Raw genomic sequence first — 24,995 nt, forward strand, 5'->3', positions numbered from 1 at the left:
AATTGATAGATATCCATTGAAATACGAGATTTAATCTTTTTTGTTTTCTTTTTTTCCTTTTTTTTCTTTTTTGTTTCGAGTCTCTAATATTCTAATTTTATTGTTGCACTAATATAGAAACGCTTACTTTATTTATGAAATTAAAGACCAACCAAAACCTTTTTCACTATTTATTTTGGAACAATTTTTCTGTTCAATTATTCTTTCTTTTTTTTTTAAAAAAAAAATTACTTACAAGCCAAACTCAATATTTTATTTATAATAACTTTGTTTTAAAAAAAGATAATAAAGAAATTTTAAAAATCCTTGTAATATAAATCTTAATTGACTCCACAAATAGAAAAGTTTGACTTTTTTTGGTGCACGAAGTTGTTTTTACCCATGTGAAAAGGCACGTTTAAAAAATCTGTAAATAATAAATTTTTAGATAAGAGAATGTAAAATATTTTCAATTGCTTCTTATCTTTACATTCTTTCCCTTTATTTTTAAGTAACTTAAAGGTACTAAAATGCATACCCGAAATATTTCTGAAATACTTTTCGTTAAGTTTTAATTACAATAGCGTCAACAATGCTCTGTGCTCTGAACAAAAGAAAAACAAGAGAAACTGCAATTTTAAAACTTCGACAAATATCTAGAACCCAATTGATCGCCGTTGACATAAAAGTTCATGCGAAGAAGTAGCATTTAATAAAACTTCTTGCTATAGTCATAGGAAGTATACGGGGCTTGGATATATATATATATATATATATATATATATATATATATATATATATATATATATATATATATATATATATATATATATATATATATATATATATATATATATATATATATATATATATATATATATATATATATAAATTGGATACGCCGAAATAAAGAGCCATTAAAGAAGAAAAAGGAAGAATTAGAAAAGGTTTTAGATTACTTTTAAACTAAGAATTTCTTATTGATGATAAAGTTGTCTAAAGGAAAATATTGTAATTGTTTGATACAAATAGAAAATGTCGCGCACAAAGAAAAGTACGCGCCTAGTGTACTTAAGTCTTAGTGGTCATTACACAGAACCTTGATGCATCTCTTTCATACTTACACAATCCTCCTAAGTTCCGAACCACCATCACCTTATCCCATTACCCTAACCTAAGTAATATATATAAAATTTCTTTCCGCGTAAACGTAAGAAAGACCAGCCTTACAATGTTGATTTTGAAGCTCTTTTATCGCTTCAAATCTTAAATGACACCAAGAAAATGCTGTCGAGCAAACAAGCGTTAAAGGCTGTGATAGAAAACATTCGTTACAGCATTCTTAAAATAAGAAAATAGTGCAACGAAATACTTTTGTGCTCCAGAGTTAATATTTTTTTATTCGAGCAATTGCATTTAGTTTTAATCATCAATAATATAGTTTGATATTAGTTTCAAACTAACAACTTTGCTAAATAAATATAAATAATTATTTTTTTTTGTGAATATGTTTCTTTAAATGATGTTTAAAATACTTTAATATAAAAAAATAATGAAAAAATCTTTTTGAAAACCTTTAAGTGAATTAACGTATTTTTTTTTAAATTTATTGACAACTTTTAAATTTATTGACAACTTTTAGTTACAAAAAAAGGGCTGTTGCTAAATAAGCCTTTGAATAAAAAAGAATATTCAACCTATCTTGACATCCACCGTGATATTTTCTTTGAAACCATGTAGGGTCATAGATGTTAACTATGAAACTTACTCTAGCTTACGTCTCTTCAACAATTTTAATGCAAATTAATTGATAAATCAGCTATTTTAGTGGTCTTCCCAAGTGTTCTTCAATTTTTATCAACATGACATTGTTCTTATCAGTATTGTTGTTTGTTCCATCACATAAAATGATTATTATATATAATAATGGTTATTTTATTGATATATTTAATTACTATTGCATAAACTGACATGATTTCATGGTGACATTAGGCTCGATTACTTTTTGAATTAAATCCAATACACACTTGTTTTTTTTGTCACATCGCAATCCAACTTAATTTCTTGTTCTCTCCAAAATTTGATGTTAGCAGGGTAGATCTTTCAATACAGTCATACAAGCCACTCTGTAAACGATCTTACATCTATCAAAAGCTTACATAGTTCTGGGTAGTTGTATCTATTTTTTAGAGATAGCAAATCATGAATTGATTGGTGACTTAAGAACATGCTATCATCCTTGTTCAACATATCCTTGTTTTCTTCTACTTCATCGAAATACTTATCAAATTTAAGAATACTCAGCCATTTCTGGTTGAGTATTCTTAAACTTGTTTTATTTCCTTTTTGTTTTCTCATAAGATATTTCGGCCATGTCAACTTTACTAATTATGGATTTTCTCCTTGTATTTAGATCAATTCCACTGCTGGTATTTTATATGAAAACCTATATCCACAGTAATTTCTATCAGAAATTCCTGCACTTAACCACTTGCAAGTCTACACATCAAGCACTTTTTGAAATGATTAATGTAAGATGAAGTAAATAACACTCGACAATGTCTAAAAAAGTCGAGAGATTTGATTTGTGTGATGATTTAATCAGATAACCAAAAACAAAATTCTCGGTTTGGAATTTTAGTAGGCGCAAGTTTTCATGTCTTAAATATGCAAATTTGCTAACCAATTATTGAAGAAAAAAAAAACTTTTATACTAAAATGCAACTATCATTCAATATGAAACAACCTCTAAAAAGTAATAAGAAATTTAGTTAATTTACTATATAATAATTTCTTAATAATTTTCAAAAATAAAGATTGCCGCCAAATCGAAAGCCAATAAACAATACCACTAGTTTTTTTTCTTCTTACTTCACAAGATGCTATAAACTTTTGAAAAGCTCTGTATACTATTAATACCATACTATTAACATAAATCATTAAAAAATTCAAGTATAAATGTTTTTATCTTGCAATTATACGACTGTCGTCAATTAGAATGGTTTTGAGCTGACAGTAAATTTCAAGCTGAGATAACAATACTAAATGAAGTTTTTATTACATTTTTTTTTTTTTACTTATGATTAATAGAGATTCTAAAATGTAATTTCATTTCCGTGTTTCATAAAAAAAGTAAAATAAACCCACCCGAATGTTTAGTTTGCAGATTTGGTTATATTTTTTTATATTTTTGTGCTTGTTAACACGTTCTCGATTTACAAATAATGTTTCGAGAATCAAATAAAGTGGACATAAAAAATGTTTCAAATATCGAATGCAAATAAAAATTTAAATTTTGCGATCAAAAAATGTTATTTTCAACTTCTAAATTTTCAGTTGTTGTTTTAAAGATCACCTTTTTTTTCGTAATCATGCGATCTGTGGATGGTGCAGGTACATTCTGTGTACTAATAAGCTGAGTGCTTTCTGTAATAAGCTGTAACGTGATTGGTTGGAGAGAAATAGGGTTATTAGGAGAAACTTTCTCAGTCGGCTTTCCTCCGGACTCAGGAGTCTCGTTAGTTATTGTTGGAGCAGGTTCTTGCTGTATAGAAACAGTCTGAGTGCTTTCTGTAGTGAATTGTAACGTTGGTGGCTGTAGAGAAAAAAGGTTGTTAGGAAAAACCTTTTCTGTCGGCTTTCCTCCGGACTGTATAAACTCAGGAGTCTCGTTAGTTGTCATTAAAGCAGGATTTCGCGGTATGGAAATAGCGTGAGTGCTTTCTGTAATGAGCTGTAACGTAGGTGGTTGCAGTGAAAAAGGGTTATTAGGAATTATATTTTCTGTTTTAACCTGAACGATTTTGGTTACGGAATTATTATTTGGTGGTTGTAGAGAAAAATGTCGATTCGCTACAGGGCTCTTGGTTGGTTTTTTTCCTGGAAAAATATTTTTAGATCTCATGAAGCAATAATCGCGTGGTTTAAGACATTTACCGAAGTTATCTAGAAAATTGGGCTTTTGACAGTAAACTAAGCCAGAAGGACATGGCATGCAATATGGAAAATGGTTGACGCATGCTACATAAGCTGGATGTGGTTTACTGTTTATCTCATAATTACCGTCAGGTTTATTGGAACATTTTAAGGTGACGTCTTCATCTAAAAATGTAAAAAAAAATTTATCCTAGTAATTAAAAAAAAAAACATTCCGTCAAACCAAACATTTTTTTTTAGCGTCACGTTTATTTTTGCATATAAATATTTATAGATAGGGTGATGTAAAAACGAAGAAACATGCTAACACTCAATCAGCTTAATCTCGATTATAAGGGCAGTTAAAAATAATTCTCCAAAAAAAAAAACGTCCGCGAATCTATAACATCTGTTGTTGTTGATGTTAAAAAAAGAAAAACGATTAATTTTACAGACAAAAAAAAGTAAAGAAGGGAATTAATTAAAAACTTATGCAATTATGCAATATTAATCTATAATAAATAGTTTATGTAATTAGAAATATTCAAATCTTATCAAAAAGTTTTGATGTTTTCTAATAAAAGTCATTTTATTTCATCTCTATTAGCTGCCCAATCCTTATTTAGTAAACAACATACCAAAATGTTTGATAGTTGCTTACTGTTGATAAATAAAAAAAAATTATTTTAAGTACATTACACGAAAGAAGATTTTTGAAAACATTCCTTGATTGAATGTGTTTCTCTTATGGCTCCATATAAACTGAAACTAAAAGTTAACAAATACATTTTTGATACTCGGTTGAATTAATTTAGGGCAATTACGCACCTTTTTCTTTAATTGCAGATTATACAAAATTGTCGTTTAAAATGAAGATTGGTATCCGTTTTGTTTTTTAATCTTAAAGTGCAAATCAAATCACTGACATTAGCCATTTTTTTCAACACTGTTGCATTTTTTACTAAAAGCAACGTTGCAAACTAAAATTTTTTTCATGCAGTGATTAAAATTAAAATAGGATATTTAATGAGACGATAATGAGCACTTAACATATACACATGATTATAAGAAATTCTTAAATATAAAATTGATAAATTACTTTTAAACTGTTCCATCGAGCCCATTGTTAAGGGATTTTGGCATTAACAAGCTATTAAGTGTTATTTGCTAAAAGCATAATATTTTTTCAGTAATACGTAATTAATAAATGAAGAATCAAGTTGGCAACCACTCTTGAAAAGATTGTCAATCCCTTATTGTGTCATTATGCTGATAATCATTAAAGGGATCTTCGCAAAAAGATTCTTATTGGTGAGCTGGAAAAAATTGTATTAAAACCTTATGCCAAAACAATGGTATCTTCTAAAGCAAAGCCCATTAACGAATTAAAATGTTTAACAGTGCACATGGTGTAGTTGATGTGTGTACATGTATATATATATATATATATATATATATATATATATATATATATATATATATATATATATATATATATATATATATATATATATATATGTATCATGTTGTCTGGAAGCATTGGTGTCGACTCATATAATCTGAGTCGACACCAATGCAACGCTCAGCAGCTAAATTGTTTACTAAACATACTTTTTCAGGAAATTAAGAGAACTTTACTATTACTAAGGTGGAACCTCTGCAACAATAGTCATCAAATACATTCCTTATGAAAAATGATAAGAAACTAATTGAATGGCGTCAGGTTCTGCATTTGTGGCTATCGATGAAAAAGTAATCCCTAAGTTTGATAAAATCTATTGCTCCAAGATGGCGGATACTAAATTAAGCTCTGATAAAGGAGAACACTGATCTGGAGAACACTGATCTTGATGAGTTAAATAGCAAGTAGTCTAAAACACATTTAAGGCGCATTTAAGATGCATTTGCGTTAAAAATGGTAAAAAAATTTGACGGTAAACAATTGTAACCGTCCTGAAGATTACTATATTAGAACATTTAAGGTCTAATCTTAATAGACCTGTGATTTAATGTTTTGACGAGTACGTAAAATCATATTAGCTTTTAATTTAATTTTATATCATGTCTCTTCGAATCCCAACAATTTTTGACCATAATTCTATTTCTTGGGCCAAAATTGGAACAAATTCTTAATAGAAAAAATAATGTATCGCCCAAGATGTGCCAAACTTTATATAGAGCAGAATTATTTACGGAGAAACATGTAATTTGAAGATTTGGAACATTAGATAGGAGTATTGTGCTTTGTCTTATATAAAAAGAGACATTAACTTTAAATAACAAAACCTATAATTTCTTTTCAAGCAACTTTATTTTTTATTGTATTCCATTTCGTTATGTTACATTTTGATAAGTTACGTATGGTGCGTTAGGTATGGTACATTATATTATTGTAAATTACGTAATGGTTCATTAGACAGACTATGGTGCATTATATAATGGTACATTATTTTGTCTTGTCACCTTATTTTATGTTAAATTTAGTATTGCTTACTTTTACCTTTCTGAAAGAATACTTTAAATCTTGAAATAAATTGAACAACATTTTTATACCATAAATCTTATCGATGATGATAAGAAAAAAAACAAACGGTTTAAGCAATAAAATTTAGCCCGGTTTTAAGCAATAAAAATTAGCCCGGTTGAATTGATCATGTTCTGAAAAATTCAATACAAAATGTCAACATAAACAATAATACGAAGCTAAATTCTTACCGAAATATATATACAGGTATGTAATAAATGAGTAATAAACTATACTTACAGTCACACATAGTCCGGCTTTGCCTGGCATCTTTGCTAGCAACTTTGACGGCAGTTGTAACAATACAAAACAAAGCAACTAACTTTAATGCCATCACAGAAAATACGGTAGCAACTGAGTGCAAGACTTTTGAAATGGTAGGTTACTTTTACTTTTTATCAAATATAATGAAAGTGAATGAAAGTAAAAGCAATTAAGTTTTATAATTAAAATAGTTAGAATTTACAAAACGACTTTCTTGTAACCAAGAATTAGTCATTAAGCAGTTTTATAGTTCATAAACAGAGAAAATGTTTAAATTCCGCATGTTTGATCGTTCTTAAAAAAATTTAAGCTCTCATTATTTTAAGAAATAAAATCAATTACTTTGGCATTTTTACAAAGCATCGAGGAGAATGTCTGCAGTGTTTTGAAGTTAGTGACGACGCACAAGGTTTGAGATAATTTTCTCGTAATTGTTAAGCGCAATCGGAACACACTAGAACACAATTATCAGGAAATACCGCAATTTGAGAAATACTTTATAGCAACCGGAACTTGTCCATTCGACCCTTACAGAGACGTTTTTTTAGTTTTCTGTTCGTGTTTACTTTCAATTATACAAAAAATCATTTCGGCGAACGGTATGGTTTTAATTTATGAATATGCTACCCCTAACTCACCCCTACTCATAAACTAATAATTGTGATAAATAAAATAGAAAGTTTTGGCTTGATGAATTTTTCGTTTCTAATAAAATGTCAATTGGAGCTTTCCACTAAGTTCATAGTTCATTGAGCAGTTTTCTGCAATCATGCGGCTTTTTTGGAAATGAAATATTTTTCTTAATTTTTAGCTTGTGTTTTTTTCCTTATCAGAAACATATAAAAACAAGTTAAGGGCTGATATATGAGAATTTCTGTTTAGTATTCTTATAAATCAAACAAGTGGTGAAACTTGTAAAAACAAGTTGAGGGCTGATTTATGTGAGTTTCTGTTTAGCATTCTTGTAAAGGGTCTGCATTCGGTTTTTCTTTTTGGCGAATAAAGAACAAACATTTATATCATTCATTTAAAAGATAAATCTAATTTTCTGAAGTATGCTAAATAGAACTTAAGTTTAGTAAATAGAACCTTACATGGGTTTAAAACAGCAAAACTTTAGGTGTGAAATAAATATTCACATACATGAAGTTGGCTATAGTGTAAGTTTTTTCTTTGTTGTTAACGGAAACCAAACTCCGACTATTGAAGCCATCAGACAGAGAATTTAAAATCAGATAAAAACGACTGCATATCGGCCACCTGGTCAAAATTTTATTTATACATTGAAAACCGTTTTTAAAGATGACTCATGAAAAAGATATTTATTATGTAAAAGAATAAAATTTTAATTTTATAATGTATTTATATATCTTTTTATCTTTCTAAAAAAAGTTGTTTTCTAAAAAAACTCCCAGAATTTTTTATTGTCTTTGTTTCGCGATAAAAGCCCCAAATAAACTTGCTTTCCATTTGCAGTCTGAGGAACGTAAACAAATATTTTGTGTATGTTCTGATATGTAGGAAACCAATGGCTGAGTGAGACACCTTAAACTTCTGTTTCTATTTTGTAGATAAACATCCTTCCCAAAATATCGACAAAATTTTAAATTTTTTCAACATCTTTTGTTTACGTCTCTAATTTATTTTCTGATATTAAAATTGAGTTTTCAAAAACTCTTCGAGGAACACCGTTCGCAATCGAATGGGTTAATCCTTTCCGAAAACGAGTTAATAAGTTCTGTTCATAATTCTTGAGCTATATGCTCACTATTTCATCAATCAATAAATATCTAAATAAATCTCTTTTTTAAATTTGAGAACTGTGCATGACTTTATGTAATATAAACTGTTACTCAAAATATAAGCATCGACTTTCCTTCATGTGATTTGTATGTGAAAATTTTTCTGATATGTTTTCAATATTTTATTGCATCTATAGTCCTACATCTACAGTTATTCTCTATTATCTAAAATTATGTGTATTTATTGCATCTAAACTCATTTTCCATTCTTACTACTACTTCTAATGCTTACAAGTTGTTACACAGGACGAAAATCAATAGCAATGTCTCTTTATTTTACAAGTTTACATATCCAGTAAAAAAGTTAAGAAGTAAAAAAATTAAGAAAAAGAATATTAACATACTCCTAATATTCAATTTTAACTCATGCGGTGGTTAAAAAAAAAACAAACGATTAATAAGCAAACGATTAATGAACTCGTTAATAACAGCAACCGGCGAAACTCGTTTTACTTGTTTAATCGAACTTAAGTAAATACTAAATACTAAAAAATAAATTTGGGTAAGTAGTTGATCGAATATTTGGACTTCATAAAACTTTGGTTGTCACATTTACTATTTGCTATTAGTTCAATAAAAATCGGATTTGATTATTAATTAAATGTTATACAAATGATGACACAGATAAAATTTAGAGTAAAATGAGGTCAAATGAAATAGCTAAGAATTTTGATAATTTTTTTTTTTACGGGAAAAAGGTTTTTAATTCTTTTTAACTGTAGAGAACTTTGAGCTGAAAAAGTTATTTCATTCTACCCTCGCATTCGGGAAGAATGAAATACGCAAATCTATGTGTAATTAAAACAACACTTAGCTAAAAAAAAAACATAACAAAAAGCAACCAATACTAACAATTAAAAAAAAACCAAATAAAAAAAAATATATTTTTGTTACGATGTTGAGTCGTTGAGAGGTGCTAGAGGTTGAATCGAGTTGTCACTTGTGCGGCACTTTTTGGTGCAATAAAACTCAGCGCCTTTTACATATCGCTTTGGTATGCATGTTTGACAAAGCGAAACCTTGCTTTTTGAATTTTTATATTGGTACCATTCCATATTTTGAGTTGTTAAAGCTTCGCCTAAAACTTTATGGCACTTTTTACACTTAACCTGGTTTGGAGTTGTTATTGTTATCGGAGCCGCTGTTGTTTATTTGCTGCTCGTCATTAAAGCTAAACATACGTATTTTTTAGCTTGCTTTGCTTCTTTTTTGCTCTCAGCATCTTTCAATCTCTCGAGTATTTCAGGTTTATTGAGACACTCCCCTTCGAACCTTGGTACTACTAAATTTTTTCGTTTTTTTTGAGTCAACTTGTTGAATACAAAACATTTGTTGCAAAGCTGCTGCAAGCGATTGGGCCAATTGAAATTGTTTTTCAGCCTCTTTTTGAATTTCCTTTTGCATAGCCGAAGTTACTACAATATTGAAGGTTATTTGCAGGTGAATTGACTTTGGAGGTGACTTTGATGATATGCGACATATGCTGATCCTAGATGTTGTTGGTGGGTAATTCCACATCAAATCACTCAGTCCATTGAACCATGTGTCTTCCTTTTGTGTTATATTTTGACACATTATTCCTAATTATAAAAAAATATTACATACAAAATTTCAGCTAAAAATGTTGAGCGGTTGACAAGATATTGCAATTTTAATACTGACCTGGTTTCCTAAAATGACCCGGTTTTCATAACATTCTGAAAAAACATTTTTCTTAAAAAATTAAGAAATAAAAATGGCAAAAATATGAAAATAAACATATATAATGTTTTTTTGATGCTTAATTCAATAAAAGTACTTAAAATGCTCAAATATAAAATGAACATGCTTAAAAGTTAATAAAACAACTAGTTTATTTAAACCAACTTTGGGGCCCAATATCTCAAAAAACCCCCGTCAAATTTTTTTTTTTTTGCTGTTAATATTTTCAGCTGCTTATAATCTTGCTAGGCACAAAAAATTTAACTGGAAAAACAACTGAAACATATGGAACTTTAATTTCAAAGATCGATTACTTTTTCAAGAAATTATTTTAAAAAACTTCCAAATAGAATTCTGTAAAATATTATATTTAGCTTATAAACTCTTTAAAAAAAAAAAAAAAAAAAAAAAAACGAATTTTGCTACATTTAAGGAAGTCTTAATTATATGATAACTTAGTTATTTGATCTTAACAACTGAAAAAAACATCCTGTTTTGTTTTTATATAAAAACTGAATAAGTGTGATATTGATGTGCATTTGTTTTTAAAATTTTGACAACTATATTTTGTAAAAGTTTATAATGACTAGTTTATAAAAAGTTCAGTTACAAAACAACATTTGTTGGGAAATTTTATTTAAATTTTAACAAATCAACAATTTCACACACACACACACACATATATATATATATATATATATATATATATATATATATATATATATATATATATATATATATATATATATATATATATATATATATATATATATATATATATATGTAGATTGTATATATATATATAAATATATCTATAAAGAAAATTAGCAATATCTTCAGAATCCCTCTGTCGTATAAAAAAGTTATACAACAGAGGGATTCTGAAAAGGTTTGAATTATTTCTATATTAAAAAATTTTCCAATCTGTCTAAATTACATATATTCACTGATGGTTGCGCAGGACAGTACAAAAATTTTAAAAGCTTTTACAATCTATGCCAACTAGAAAGTGAAACCTTAAAGTTGAATGGAACTTTTTTGCCACGTCCCATGGAAAGTCACCATGCAATGGGATTGGCGGTACTGTAAAAAGCTTAACAGCTCAAAAAATTTTAAAATGGCCATACAGAAACCAAATTCTCACATCAGAAGCTATGTATGAACTTTGTATTGAGAAAATCAAGGTTGTTAACTTCGTTTACATAAAGGGATTGGACTTAAAATTGCAACATAAAGAGCAAAAAAGAAAGGTACACTGGTGTAACAACTCTACCTGGTACTGGTAGCATTCATCAATTTATACATCTTGGAGATAACAGGGTTGGGGCTAAGAGGTGTAGTACGGGCATTAATTATTCAATAATCCACAATCTTAAAAAGAAACAAGATATATTTCAACTTGATACTGTCACTTTAGGTTGTTATGTAGCTGTAGTCTGTGATGATAAGTGGTGGATCGGCATTGTAACTAAAACCAACTTAGAAGAAGTTGATGCTAAAGTTATGTTTCTTAACCCAATTGGTCCATCAATCTGTTTTAACTGGCCTGAAAGAGACGAGTACTGTTTCATTCCCAACACCAACATATTGAAAAAACTATCTGTTCCACAAGCTTGCTCTAGTTCCGGTAGAAACTATGTGTTTGAAAATGCTGAAATAGAGGAAGTACAAGTAAAATGGGAACAATATTGTAAACTATTACAAACACAGTCAAAATAACTTACATTTTCGATACCTTTAAAAATCTTGTATATTTAAGTGACTGTTTAAATTACGATTAACTTATTTTTATTTTATTTACAAATATTTTTTAGGAATTTCTTGAAAAAGTAATCGATCTTTGAAATTAAAGTTCCATATGTTTCAGTTGTTTTTCCAGTTAAATTTTTTGTGCCTAGCAAGATTATAAGCAGCTGAAAATATTAACAGCAAAAAAAAAAAAATTTGACGGGGGTTTTTTGAGATATTGGGCCCCAAAGTTGGTTTAAATAAACTAGTTGTTTTATTAACTTTTAAGCATGTTCATTTTATATTTGAGCATTTTAAGTACTTTTATTGAATTAAGCATCAAAAAAACATTATATATGTTTATTTTCATATTTTTGCCATTTTTATTTCTTAATTTTTTAAGAAAAATGTTTTTTCAGAATGTTATGAAAACCGGGTCATTTTAGGAAACCAGGTCAGTATTAAAATTGTAATATCTTGTCAACCGCTCAACATTTTTAGCTGAAATTTTATGTGTTAATCTTTCTTTTTAAGATGCAACAGCCAAGGAAGTTTTTAAAAAATTTGAGGATCTATGGTCCAAAATTTCAAAATTTTGGGTGATTTGATGCGGAATTACCCTGGTGTAAATTTAGAAGGCAGTGGTTGATATAGTGCAATTCCTGATGCTAATAGTAGTGGTTGAGATGATGGTGTTTCAAACGTATTAGAAATTTGCAATTTCGACTGATCAGTTTTATTGATGTCGAGTGGAAACAAGCCAGTATTCTAAAATCCAGTGACTATTTGGGTGCGTGTAAAAACTTCACCAGAGCTGAAAAGTTTTGCTTGCAGTTGGCTAAAACATTCTTTTGATAAGTTGCTGAACTTATCTTTTTCTGCATAAAACTGTTGCAGTAATTTGCGTCAAGCTCTTTTGACATGACAATAAACACCAACATCTAGTAGCTGCAGAATGTATGACGATTGAGCTTATAAGCAAATTAACAAGACATTGTTTACGATGCAAATAAGTACGACCCGATAGGTGACGTGTGTCACATGTCCATCTGCAACTAAAATATAAATGCCTGTAATTGGATAACTATAATCTGATTTACTTAACGAAATAATTAATTCGTTAAAGTAAAGAATAAACTAATTACCTGGAGTTTTTTTAATGGCGGGAACTTACACGCCAGTGAGCCGTTTGTACAGATATTGGTGCTTATGTAGTCCAGACGAATTGTATTGTCTGGACTACATAAGCACCAATATCTGTACAAACGTTTTTTTGATTTAAAAATCATGTATAGAGCAAGACGATTACCAGTAGCATTAATGCAATTTCCAACTGTGTAATAGATTTTTCATTGTTGTCAACCAATTTCAATGGTCGTTTTGCACCACACCGGCAAACTATGTATTGTTTGCCTTAAGCACCAGAGAGGCCACTTTCATCTAAATTCCACAAATGACATGAAGTGTTTTCGTTGATATCTCCTTCATTGAATTCTTTTCGCAGTGTGTTGAAATACTTTGCTACTATTTCTTGTGTGCAAGAAGCGGCTCTAAGTAATGAAATATTGCCTTTGGCTCTAATGCTCAACTTATGAATCCACCGGTTTATAAAAAAGCTTATACCAATCTCTCCTTGGTGTACCATTAGGAAACAAATGAGATTGACATTGGTGTTGCGAATAGTCGGTAACTAGTACGATGATGTCATTGTAAGTTCTTTCAATGTCACAATTTGATAATTTGATTAAAGTATCTACCAAAGTTGATTCAAGTTGTTGCAACAATGTCGCATTTAAACCACTCCCAATTGTTTCACCTATATTCTAGACACGCCTGTGAAGAGTTGCTACTGGTCTGCTGAATGATTGAGGAGTTTTGTTTAGTGAAATTTCATCGGTTCTTACTTTGGCATCAGCAAGCGCAGCTTGCTCTTCGGTGTATGGCTTTTCTTTTTTCTTTGAGTGAAAGTTGTTTCGAAGCATACTTTATTTTAGAATAGATTTAATAATAATCGATTTAAAATTTATACCAAAATTATATAGAAATTGATTGGTCACTTGCGAATTAACTAACAAAAGCCGCATTTAATAAGTGAGTAGTTAGCGTATTTCATTCAACCCTACAGTTCTCCATTTCTGTTTTTAACTCTTAACTTTTTTCCCTCAATAGCAAATTTAGTTTTGAAAAAAGATTCTTGACCAGTGTTAAAAGTCCTACCAGTATACTTATTAAGTTCAATGATATCTTATTTAATTTCCAAGAGTTTTATGTCCATTTTTCAAAAAAAAAAGTATCATTACGCATTCTTAAAACTTAACAAATTATAAAATAAACTTTTTCTTTTTTAAATTAAAATTTGATATCATCTTATTCAGAAAAAAATTCTCTACATAAAGATCAAAAAATATTTGCAAAAACTTTATTCAATAATTAATTAAGAGCAAAAGAATAAAAATTGTCAAAACTATTTCATTCTACCCTCTATTTGATCCCACCCTCTATTTCATTCCACCCTCTATTTCATTCCACCCTCTATTTCATTCCACCCTCTATTTCATTCCACCCTGCTTTACTATACTCCAAGGTTTTAATATACTCTCAGAGATAAAATCACGTGTTTTTTTATTAATTCTGATCAGTTGATTCCTAAACTGAATTTAGAAAATTCTTAGAATGTCAGAGTAAGAAAGTTATAGAATTTCCAAAAAAAAGTAAAAGAGGACACCAACTGAATACTGTTTAATCATTTGTCAGATGAAGCATTCTATAAAAAAAAAGTAAGCATGAGGAAGCATTACATAAAGCAAAAGTAACTGACATATTGTCAACGATCATTAGAACAGCATATTGTCAACGATCATTGCCATTCAACGGTCCGTAGAGGTCTAGGGCAACAAAAGTGCTTCAAAGCTTTTGATCTTTATTTGTAATTGCAATCAGTTTCCCCACTTGAAAATGAACAAAAATCTGCCATCATGGTTCGATCAAATCGGCCTTGGTATCTGGTTTCCATGACCGAGATGTCTTGATTGAATTTTTCCCCTTGTTTGTCACTTACTGCATCTATGTTTGGAAATAAATAGAGTAGTTTTATTCTAATTACTTCCCAACCAAGATGCAGTAATTATTTGCTTAAGCACATCACCGTATCAATCAGATCAATTTTTCCCAATAAAATTAATAAAAGAAATAAAGGCATCCCATGCCTGCAACTTAAGAGTTTAGCAAAAGTTGCTGTCACGCACTACTTCAGGTGTTTGAGGGCCAATGAAATCACTTGCTTTGGGTTTTGCATCCGTCAAAACTACTCCAAACCTCTCCCTCAGATAATAAAAAGCCAACCCCCTCTGGACTCAAAACCTTTAAAAATTCGTCATTAATCCCAGTGTATTGTGAAGAGGCTCCAGATCTTTAGTGTGTGTCCATGAGGTTAATGTTATACATTGTGCTTGCCTCTAACAAACTCAGATCGAGGAGGTCATTCCTTCTCTTCATAGTGAGCCTTATTTTCACTGCTCTTCCAAGGCATACGAAACATATGAAATTAGTGTAACCCATCAGCAATCCAGGACGAAGCGCAACTAACTTAAGATCTCCACAATTATTCTTAGGCATGTTCTCTACAATTTATTACTTTGTGTATTTTTGCCATGGATACGTCTCTTTCATTCCTACAATATTTAGGAACGGAATTGTTGGCTTTACATTGCCATTATGAAGCAAGACAAATTTAAAGAGTTTCCAGTCATCTGCTACTTCCTCAAAGCCATGCTCTTGAAATAGACCATTATTACTTGTGGAGAAATTAATATCGTCTTCCTTGAGATAAAATAGGTACAGTGTGGCATGTTTTGTTCTGAAATGACTCACAGCGATTCCAGGCAACAGAAGATTCTACTGTTTAAGATAAGATCAAAAAACCTCTGCCTTTTCTTTGAATAATTGAAGGCCTGGTTTAAGAAGTGTGACTTATACTTATCCAATGAGGAGCATCTTTTTGGTTACCAACATCACAATGAACCTCATTTGTACCGCCATCACTTGTGGCATTTAAAAATGTTGGTGGAATATGTACAGGATTCTCGACATCATGCAAGACTAACTTTAGAGCTAATTGACTGTGGATATATTATAGCTGATTTGTTCCACTCGGTGAATCTCAAAATAACAATTATAAGACGCCCAACTTTTAGTCTGGCCACCAAGTAATTTTGATATGCAGCTTTGAGTCTCTTGGCTAAATTCTTTCTTTGATCTTTTTTTTTGTGAACTTTCCACAAAATGTAACAAAAATAGCTCGGATAGTCAACGCAAGCTCAATACGTTTTTTTCGGTGATTAATTTTCAAAAAATATAAGATAAAATTTTTAGCAATCTGAAAGAAAAAAACACAGCATATATGTAATGTTGATTAACAAGGATTCTTATGGGAAAATTTATACGCGATAAATAATTCTGTTTTCAGATTTATAACCTGTTCAACAAGTTTTGTTTATATCAACAAAGAAAACTTCTGAGGGGAAAAACTTTTTTTTTTGTACACCAGTGTTATATACTAAACAACTATTATACTAATGATCATTCGTTAAACAAATATTATACTAATGAAAAATAAAAATTTTATTTTAATCGCAAGTAATTGTAAAAAATCAAAAACAAATTTCCATGCTCTAAAGCTCCAACTCTGAATTGTTAACTTATTAGTAATTCTGCGTATCAAATGTATTTAGAAAAAACAGACCGGAAAACTTTGTAAATAAGTGAACAAAGTTTTAAATTCGTTTCCGTACTTTTCTGACATCAATTGTTTTTCATAACTATTATATCAATGGAGTTTTGATTATTTTCCTTAAAAGTTTCATAAAATTTTTAATGATTTTTAATAATTTTAACGATTTTTAATGACCCATTTAACCACATTTAAGATTTTATTTCAAGACTTTGAGAGTTAAGATGGCTAGAAATTGCTCGAAACGTAGTAAGCGAAGCAATAAAGTGACAGAAAATTTGTACGATGGAAGGCTTTAGAATCAACAACAGAGATATAGCGAGTAGATTTTTATATGTTGGAAATTATTTAGTATATGGAAAAGTGGAAGCGAGAAAATTTTAGCGATCAAAGTGACTTTGAAGTATTAAGTAGAAAAGGCATAGTTTTAGTTAAATAAATAAAATCTGAAAAGTATTGCATTTGCATGGCCACACCAAAGTTATGAGGTGGCAGTAGGTAAGCTGGTATTTGGGACTTGCTTTAATTTTAATGGAGCAGCTATATCTCAAGGTTAGAATTATTTTATTCTATCTCTCATTTTAAACGTTGGGAGAAAATGAGTTATTTATTTTAGTAAATAATAATTACTTTTAAAATACACTATTTATTTTTTAAAAATTTTGATAAAACATAAACTATTTAAAGCATAAGTTATTATTTTTTAAAAACTAAAGCTAAAATTTTAAGTAAATTTTACTTCTAGAAAAAATCAAAACCTTTCTCCCAACGTTAACCTCGCGATATGTAACATTTGTTTAGGGCGATTTAACCAGCACACCCACATACAGACGATAGAGAACCCCTTGTTTCCATCAATAGACATACTGGTTGATTAAATCAAATGATGATAGTTTTGACAAAGAAATGGCTCCTTACCACACAGTCAAAAATTGCATAGTCAAAAATTGGATGGATGAATGAAACACATCCCCTTGCTAACTCGATCATCAGATTACAATATTTAGGATTGTATGAACATAAAACTAGTCGAAGTCCGAAAAACTTTTTTTAAGTCCGAATAAAAATTTTTAAATACAAGTTTTGATATTTATTGTTTTATTAAAAAAATTACTAAAAAAGTTACGATAAATGAATTTTATCGTAATTTTTTTAAGTAACTTATTTTGTTTTTGTGCTCGAAAACATTTTTAATTATAGTTTTTTGTTTTAGCATGACACCCTGAAGCAAAATCTTTTTAAGAAGATTTTCTCTTGTAATTAAAAAGAAATTAGGTCAATAGGAGTATCCAATTATTTTCTAGAATAGTAGAAAATTCTAGAATAGTAGAAAATTTGGACATGAAATAACTTTTGTTTTTTAATAAATCTCCCAGAACATTTGTACACTTTGTCAATTTTTACCATTAGCTTCATTCCATCATTAGAAAATGATCCTGGTTTGTTTATAAAATACCCATTTACTTTATTAGTTGTAATGCTTGACAACAAAAAATATCTTGAAGTTTAGAGGTAGAAAATAGTTACAAAGGGTAAATATGGTGAATATTGTAGATAGTCAAGCAATTTGATTTTTGCTTTTGCCAAAACGTTTTTGTGAATAAGTCTGTTGCCTTTATAAAAATAATATTTTTTCTTCACTAACCTTGGTCTAAACTCACGAGTTTTTTCATCTAGCTGATCCTACCCAGTAAACACACAACGGTGAAACAACGTTGAAACAACGTTGATATAACGTTGATAAACGTCGATCAACGTTATTTCAGCGTTGTGTGCTTGCTGGGAAGAGGCTTGAAAAGTATTCAGGATGAATTGCTTCCCTTTCTGAAGGTAGTTAATGATTAAAAACCCAATGAAAAATCAGGATGGCAGTAACTTTTCTTTGATCGCGTAACTTTTCTTTGATCGATTTACTTTGATCGTATAGACTTATTTTTCAGGCTGTTTTTTCGTGTATACCAAAATTTCATAAATTTTCAATCGATGTAAATGTTGCAATATACTTTAACAGCGACACCTATTTCACAACGTACAAGAATTTCTTCATTTGCAGGTTATTCATGGGGTTTTATGTAGAGACTACAATCATTTTGGTGTCAAAGATGCAAAATTCAATTTCCTTCGCCCTTAAAGATCTTATGCAATGACCCTATTGATCGTCTTACGATCACCAGAATAATAATTCTGTAATAATTGATAATCTTTTTAAGATTTATTGCTCTATTATCTTTTTGTCTTCTTATGAAACACTCCAAAGGATTTTTTTTTTAAAAAAAGTTATTCCAACTTAAGTTAATAAGTGCTTTAAAGTTGTAAATCACAAGATATAGGCATGGAAATAATATTTTTACTAATAGTGTAAGCAATTTTGATTTTATATTTTTTACTGAGATTATAATTTTTACTAGTAAAAAAAGGTTAAACTGAGGAAGGGTGAGATTTTTGTTTAGGCTAGATACAAAAACAAAATTGCATTTTACCTTTTTTCGTGTTTAGTTGCATGTTATAAGGATTATTATTTCAATATTATTGATCTTTTTCAATAAATTTATTGCAGATTTTTTTAGTTAATTTTGAATAAAGCGCTTTTTTAAAAAAATCTTATTTCGCTTCTTTTAAGACCTTCTTTTGAGACCCAGGTTGATATACTTTTGAAAAAAAGAAAAAAAGAAAGAAACTAATCAGTATTATTTTAAAATTGTCAGATTACAAAATGTTCATGCTTTTATGAGTAGCGTTTTTTCGAAAAAGCATAATCTATGTTATTTTTATTTACTTTGAAGTATTTCCAGGCTAAATTATTAATTATAACACTTCCAACAATATACATGCTAAGCTATGCATGTGTAGGAGTTGTTCTAGATATTTATTTTACAAATACCTTATCGATAATGGGAAATTCACATCATCAAACTTTTGTTGACAGCATTCGAAATCCTATAAATGCTACAAAATCCTTACTTAAGTTTGCAGCCGCTACGTACGTTTTTCAATACCTAGAATTGTTTACTGCTGTATACGTTATTTTTACGTGTGTATTAGGATGTTTGTTTATTGGAAAAAGAAAATCTTTAATCATGCCAAAGATCATCTTTTAAATTTAGTAACATATTTTTATTGTATAATAATCAACTCAAATTTAAATGTTAATAGCGATAAAAGTGATGTCAAGTTTTTGTTTTTATTTCTTTTAAATTTAAACTTTAAAAGTACAGTGCAGTGGTTTCATATTAATCATTGAGATTTGGTTTTAAGTTTATTTATTTTCAGAAAGAAATTCTTATTTAAACAAATTTGCATCAGGGTGTCACACTAAAGTATAATATCATATTGAAAAATGTTACCAAACAAAAAAAACTACGACAAATCAAATTCGGCATGAAATTAACATGCAACACGGTATTTAGGATTTTCCTTAAATGTTTTTTTTTTTTTACAAGATTTCCATCTTTTTTGCATCAACTTAGTATTTCAGACCCTAACCAATTATTTGTTGACCCGAACCCAATTTCATTACACTCTGGTGATCAAGCTTGAGAGGGGACTTTATTTTCTTCCTCTCAAGCTTTAATTGTGTTTGTGTGTGGACTGGAAACAGTTTTATTGAAACTGCCACTATTTGATTTAATCAATTAGCATGTCTGCTGATGGAACCATGATGTTTTCTAGCGTCTTTATGTAGATGTGCTGGTCTTCGACCTGGATAGATATAAATGAAAACAACTCCATTGAAGTTAAAGCAGTCTTAAATGCCAACTCTCCCACCGCCAACATGAAACCCTAGCACGACTATGCGATTGCCATACTTTTCAAATTTTATTCCTTTTACAAGAACATTGTTTTTTCTGTTCATTGCTTCAAATTTACTTTCATCACTAGTGATGAGACATATCTGAGAGACTTATCTGAGAGACTTATCTGAGAGACTTGCCTGAGACACTTGCCTGAGACACTTGCCTGAGACACTTGCCTGAGACACTTGCCTGAGACACTTGCCTGAGACACTTGCCTGAGACACTTGCCTGAGACACTTGCCTGAGACACTTGCCTGAGACACTTGCCTGAGACACTTGCCTGAGACACTTGCCTGAGACACTTATCGTAAAGTTTATCTGAGAGACTTATCTGAAAGACGTAACTAACTTATCTAATAAATGTGAGTCCATCACTTGTGATGACTACCTTTCTGGTCATCATCAACAGTTTTATATAACTTTTATAGAAAATGATCAAATAGAATTAGTTAATAAAATAGCAATGAATAGCAGTTGACCTGAGAAATGGATAGCATGGAAATCAATTTAAAGTTTTGTGCAGTTACTATTTTAGATCGTCTTTTTTTTTTAAATGCACTTTATAAAAAGTAAGAAAAAACAAATAAGAAGTAAGAAAAACCAAATAAGAGTATAATATTATTTGTAGATAATAGAGAGTAAATGTAGATAATAGAGAATACTGTAGATAATAGAGAATAATTGTAGATAATAGAGAATAACTGTAGATAATAGAGAATAATTGTAGGTAATAGAGAATAACTGTAGATGTAGGACTACAGATGCAATAAAATATTAAATATATATCAGAAAAGATTTCACATACAATTCACATGAAGGAAATACGATAATCCTATTACCTTTTGAGTAACCATCTACACATAAACTTTTTCATAGTTCTTAAATTTAAAAAAATCTCGACATTAACTGATAAATGGAATAATAAAGATAGAAGTCAAAAATTATTAACAGAAGTTATAAACTCTATTTTTGAACGGATTCACTATTCAATCAAAAACGTTGCTCCTTGTAGAACTTTCTAAAACTCAGTTTCACCATCATTATGAAATAAGGAAGGAAATCATTTTAATTCAGTGCAAGGATGAAAATTATAAACGTAAACAAAATTTCTTGAAAAACTTAACAAAGGTAAAATGTTGCACGATAAATTACGAGAAAAGCGGTTATATACAAAATAGGAACAGCAGTTATATATCTCTCTGTCTGCCCTTGGTTTTTTTGTTGTTCAAATGTTTTTTTTCTTTTTTTTTCTTCTTTCTTTTTTTCAATGCTTGTTAACAGTCCTCTGTAAGGGGCAATTAACTTCTAGCAAGGGGTAATTAAGTTCCGGAAAGGAACAATTAAGCTCCAGGGCAGCAATAAATGTCCTTTAGGTTCATCTAGTCGCTAAACGGACTGTCTAAAATGGAGTTCGAGCTTATAGAAATTTATAAGAATGCAAAACCATACATACTTTACTAGACCTTAAAATACTTTCTTTTTTACCAAAAAATCTACACTCATTTGAAATTGAATAATTTTAAGCCAAAAAATTAGAAAAATATTTTGCCTCCCTTTGAATTGCTTCGGTTTATCTTGAAGAGCTCTTTTGTTGATTTGTTTTTTATTTCTTCAAGTAACACTATTATAATTTGTTTTTATACAATTAGTTATTATATTATTTATTTGTTTTGTTTCTTCAAGTAACAATAGCAACGTGATATCTTGAGGTAAATAAAACTTTTACTTTTTTTTTGTGAAAAACATTTTTTATTTTCTTCAAAAAACAAATAAAAATCAGCCAGCAAAAAAATATTATCAAAATAATATATCAAAAATATTTTTACTGCTCTCAATCTTAAGGCTTAAGCAATTTCTTCTTATTCACTGCACAGTCTTGACCAAGCAACGCAAAAATATTTGCAAATAAAACAAAATGATATCAAAATGCGGCAATAAGTTGTAAGAATCGATTTCGTTAAATTTTAAGAAAATTTAAACAAATTTTAAGAAAACTTCCTTTACATTTGTTAACAGCAATCCAGTTATTTATTTATTTTTTTTTTTTTTTGTAAAAATTGAGGTGCAAACATTGCTTTTTTTTCAGCATGCCATGTTTGCACGTCAAAAAGTTATTTTTTTCATAACTTTTTATTGTTATTTTCGTTTTCTTTTTGAACCATCAGGTTGGCCAAAATTAATATACGAAAGACCAAAAAGTTATACCAAAGAAAACGTTAACAAAGTTTCTTTTTTAAAACTTTAATATTTCATTTCTTTTTTTTTTTTGTAAGCCTGTCCAAAAACATTTCATGATTTGCTATAAACAAAACTAAACATTATGCTATAAACATTATGCTACAAACAGAATGCTATAAACAAAACTAAACATTAGTTGACCTACTTCCAATGAGGTAAACTTTTCCATTTTACTTAATGTACAGGTAGCTTTCCGAAACTTCATGGATCTTCTATGCGTCTGTATTATTTCTCCAACGTTCTCTCCCTGATATGGGACAGATTTTTTACACGCTGTCACAGCGGCGTAGCAGTAGTTAAAAGGAACTTGTTCCGTGCTTTTTCATCTTGTAAATTAGTAGGCAACTCGATGTAAGCAAAGATTAGGAATTTTACCTGCAGTTGCTTGTGATAGCTCTCGAGTTTTAACTAGACAAGAGAAGTCTTCATGGCTTTTCATAAATTCCAGTGCATCATCACTTATGATTTTTAAAAGGGTTTGGTCATTAAGAATATATGAAAGCAATTTCTAAATAGATATTTCCTACGTTTATGTTCAAATTTTTGTGTAGGAATTTCAGCAATTTTTTTATGAAATGCATAAGCATCAATGCGTTCTCTATTATTCGGTAATGCACAGCTTCTTAATATCTTTTATTTTGAAAGTTTTTGATGACTGTTGCAGTGGAGGAAACGGCTCGATTGCGTGAATAAGGGTCTCCAACATAAACTTGTTGCGGATATTAAAGTTGGTTCTGACTAATGTTACAAGCTGTTTCTTCGTTTAATTTGAACTTCGTAAATTTTCAACAATCGTACATTCAACATTCGCAAATACTTAATGCAATCACGTCATGTTTTGAAGCAAAGATCCTATTTAAACTGCGACATTATTTTCACGATGTGCACTATTTTAATCATTTGTAGTTTGTTCTAGAAGTTTAGTTGTTACAGATATAGTCATTTTAGCATTCAAGATGCTTTCTTCAAATTTCTGTATCTCATCAGTAAGACTCTTATGCAACAACCCTTTTAATCAAAAAACGTGATAATGAAAAAGCCAGAGTTAATCATCTACATAAAAGCTGCAACTTTTTTTTTTCCTCTTCTTACTAAACACTTCAGGTTCTTTGATTCAAAAGCATTCAATAACTAATCCCATGTTAATCCAAAAATGCTTGCTGACCCATCACTGGGCATCTCGTTTTTGATAGATTTTAGAGTTTCGGGATAACTCAACGTTCTGAAGGTTGAAATTGAGAAAGTTGAGCCTTTCGAAGCCAATCGAATTACTTTTAGCCACATGCTCAACAATTCTAATCGGAAGACGAGTTTGTCAAATAATGTAGAGTATAAACAAATCTAATTTTTCCAATCTTACACATAAACTCCTTTCATGTTGTTCATCATAGAGCTGGTATAATTTTATTCTTGAAACACCCTTATATTGACTATTTATTTTTCGATCTCCATAGCAACGAAAACAAAATGATTATATTACTGAAAGTATAAGTAATTCTGGTTTTATATTGTTAACCGACATTAGATTTTGTTGTCATTGATTATTTTATGTCCACTATGATTTGAAATAGAGCTCATTTGTTGTTTAAACACCGCCAATGAATCGTATTTCGCTGATTTGTGGCATGTTTTTCATATTTTATGTTTTTCATGTTTTTCATTTAAATATGTGGTTACTGTGAGGGGACAAAATAAAAGAAATTTTAAAACACCATTTTTAAGTTTAAACCGACTCAAACATAAAACATTCGATCAAAGAAAAGTGGAAGACAGCCGAAACACCAGTTGGACACAAATAAACATTTGCATGAAAGAAAAAAAAAAAAACAGTAACATCATTAACGTTTAAAACTGTTTTTACAAAAAACAACCAGAAATTTAATAGCAACTTCACTGATAAGATGATAGTTTAGTTAATAAAGTTTGCGAAAATTCTGTGGCCACTCTGAAACCAACACTAATCAAAAGAAAACCGGTAATTCCTTTTTTAGCGAATCATTACTCAGAGGTAGAAACAAAAGTACTAAACGGACTTAAAGATAAATCCATTGTTTAGGAAACATCCGCGGACACATAGAAAAGCAACGGTTAAGAAAGCCTCGCAGATTTTTTGGAAAATTTTTTAGGAGAATTTCAAGAGAAAATTTTTTGAAAAAATCTATGGAAAGATTCTTTCTAAAAATCATAAAAGAAAATTTTAATGAAGTTTAAATTTTCTCATAAAAATGAGAAGATTCTCATAAAAATGAGAAGATTCTAAGAGGAAAATCAAAAAGAGATTTTTTGGAGGAAGATTTTAAAGAGATTTTTGGAAAAAAAAA

General features: G+C 29.5%; 1 protein-coding gene and 1 pseudogene across 2 annotated transcripts; one reads left to right on the forward strand and one right to left on the reverse strand.

The window, feature by feature from the left end:
- Positions 1 to 3,133: 3,133 nt before the first annotated feature.
- Positions 3,134 to 24,352, reverse strand: LOC149880237 (uncharacterized). Of its 2 annotated transcripts, none has more exons than XM_090070747.1 (2): positions 22,820 to 24,352; positions 3,134 to 4,080 (listed from the first exon to the last, which is right to left on the reverse strand). In XM_090070747.1, exon 2 carries the CDS (start codon positions 3,971 to 3,973, stop codon positions 3,281 to 3,283), a length of 693 nt encoding a protein of 230 aa, XP_089926873.1. In that variant the 5' UTR covers positions 3,974 to 4,080; positions 22,820 to 24,352; the 3' UTR covers positions 3,134 to 3,280. The 2 variants fall into 2 exon arrangements, with proteins under 2 accessions (XP_089926873.1, XP_089926872.1); XM_090070746.1 differs by lacking the exon at positions 22,820 to 24,352 and adding an exon at positions 6,659 to 7,086.
- On the forward strand, positions 6,826 to 12,008 carry LOC149880238 (uncharacterized; annotated as a pseudogene).
- Positions 24,353 to 24,995: the final 643 nt, after the last annotated feature.

This window comes from Hydra viridissima, unplaced genomic scaffold, assembly GCF_058129835.1.
Source record: "Hydra viridissima isolate aposymbiotic clone 2 unplaced genomic scaffold, HvirCarnegie_v1 scaffold_13, whole genome shotgun sequence".
NCBI classification, from domain to species: domain Eukaryota; kingdom Metazoa; phylum Cnidaria; class Hydrozoa; order Anthoathecata; family Hydridae; genus Hydra; species Hydra viridissima.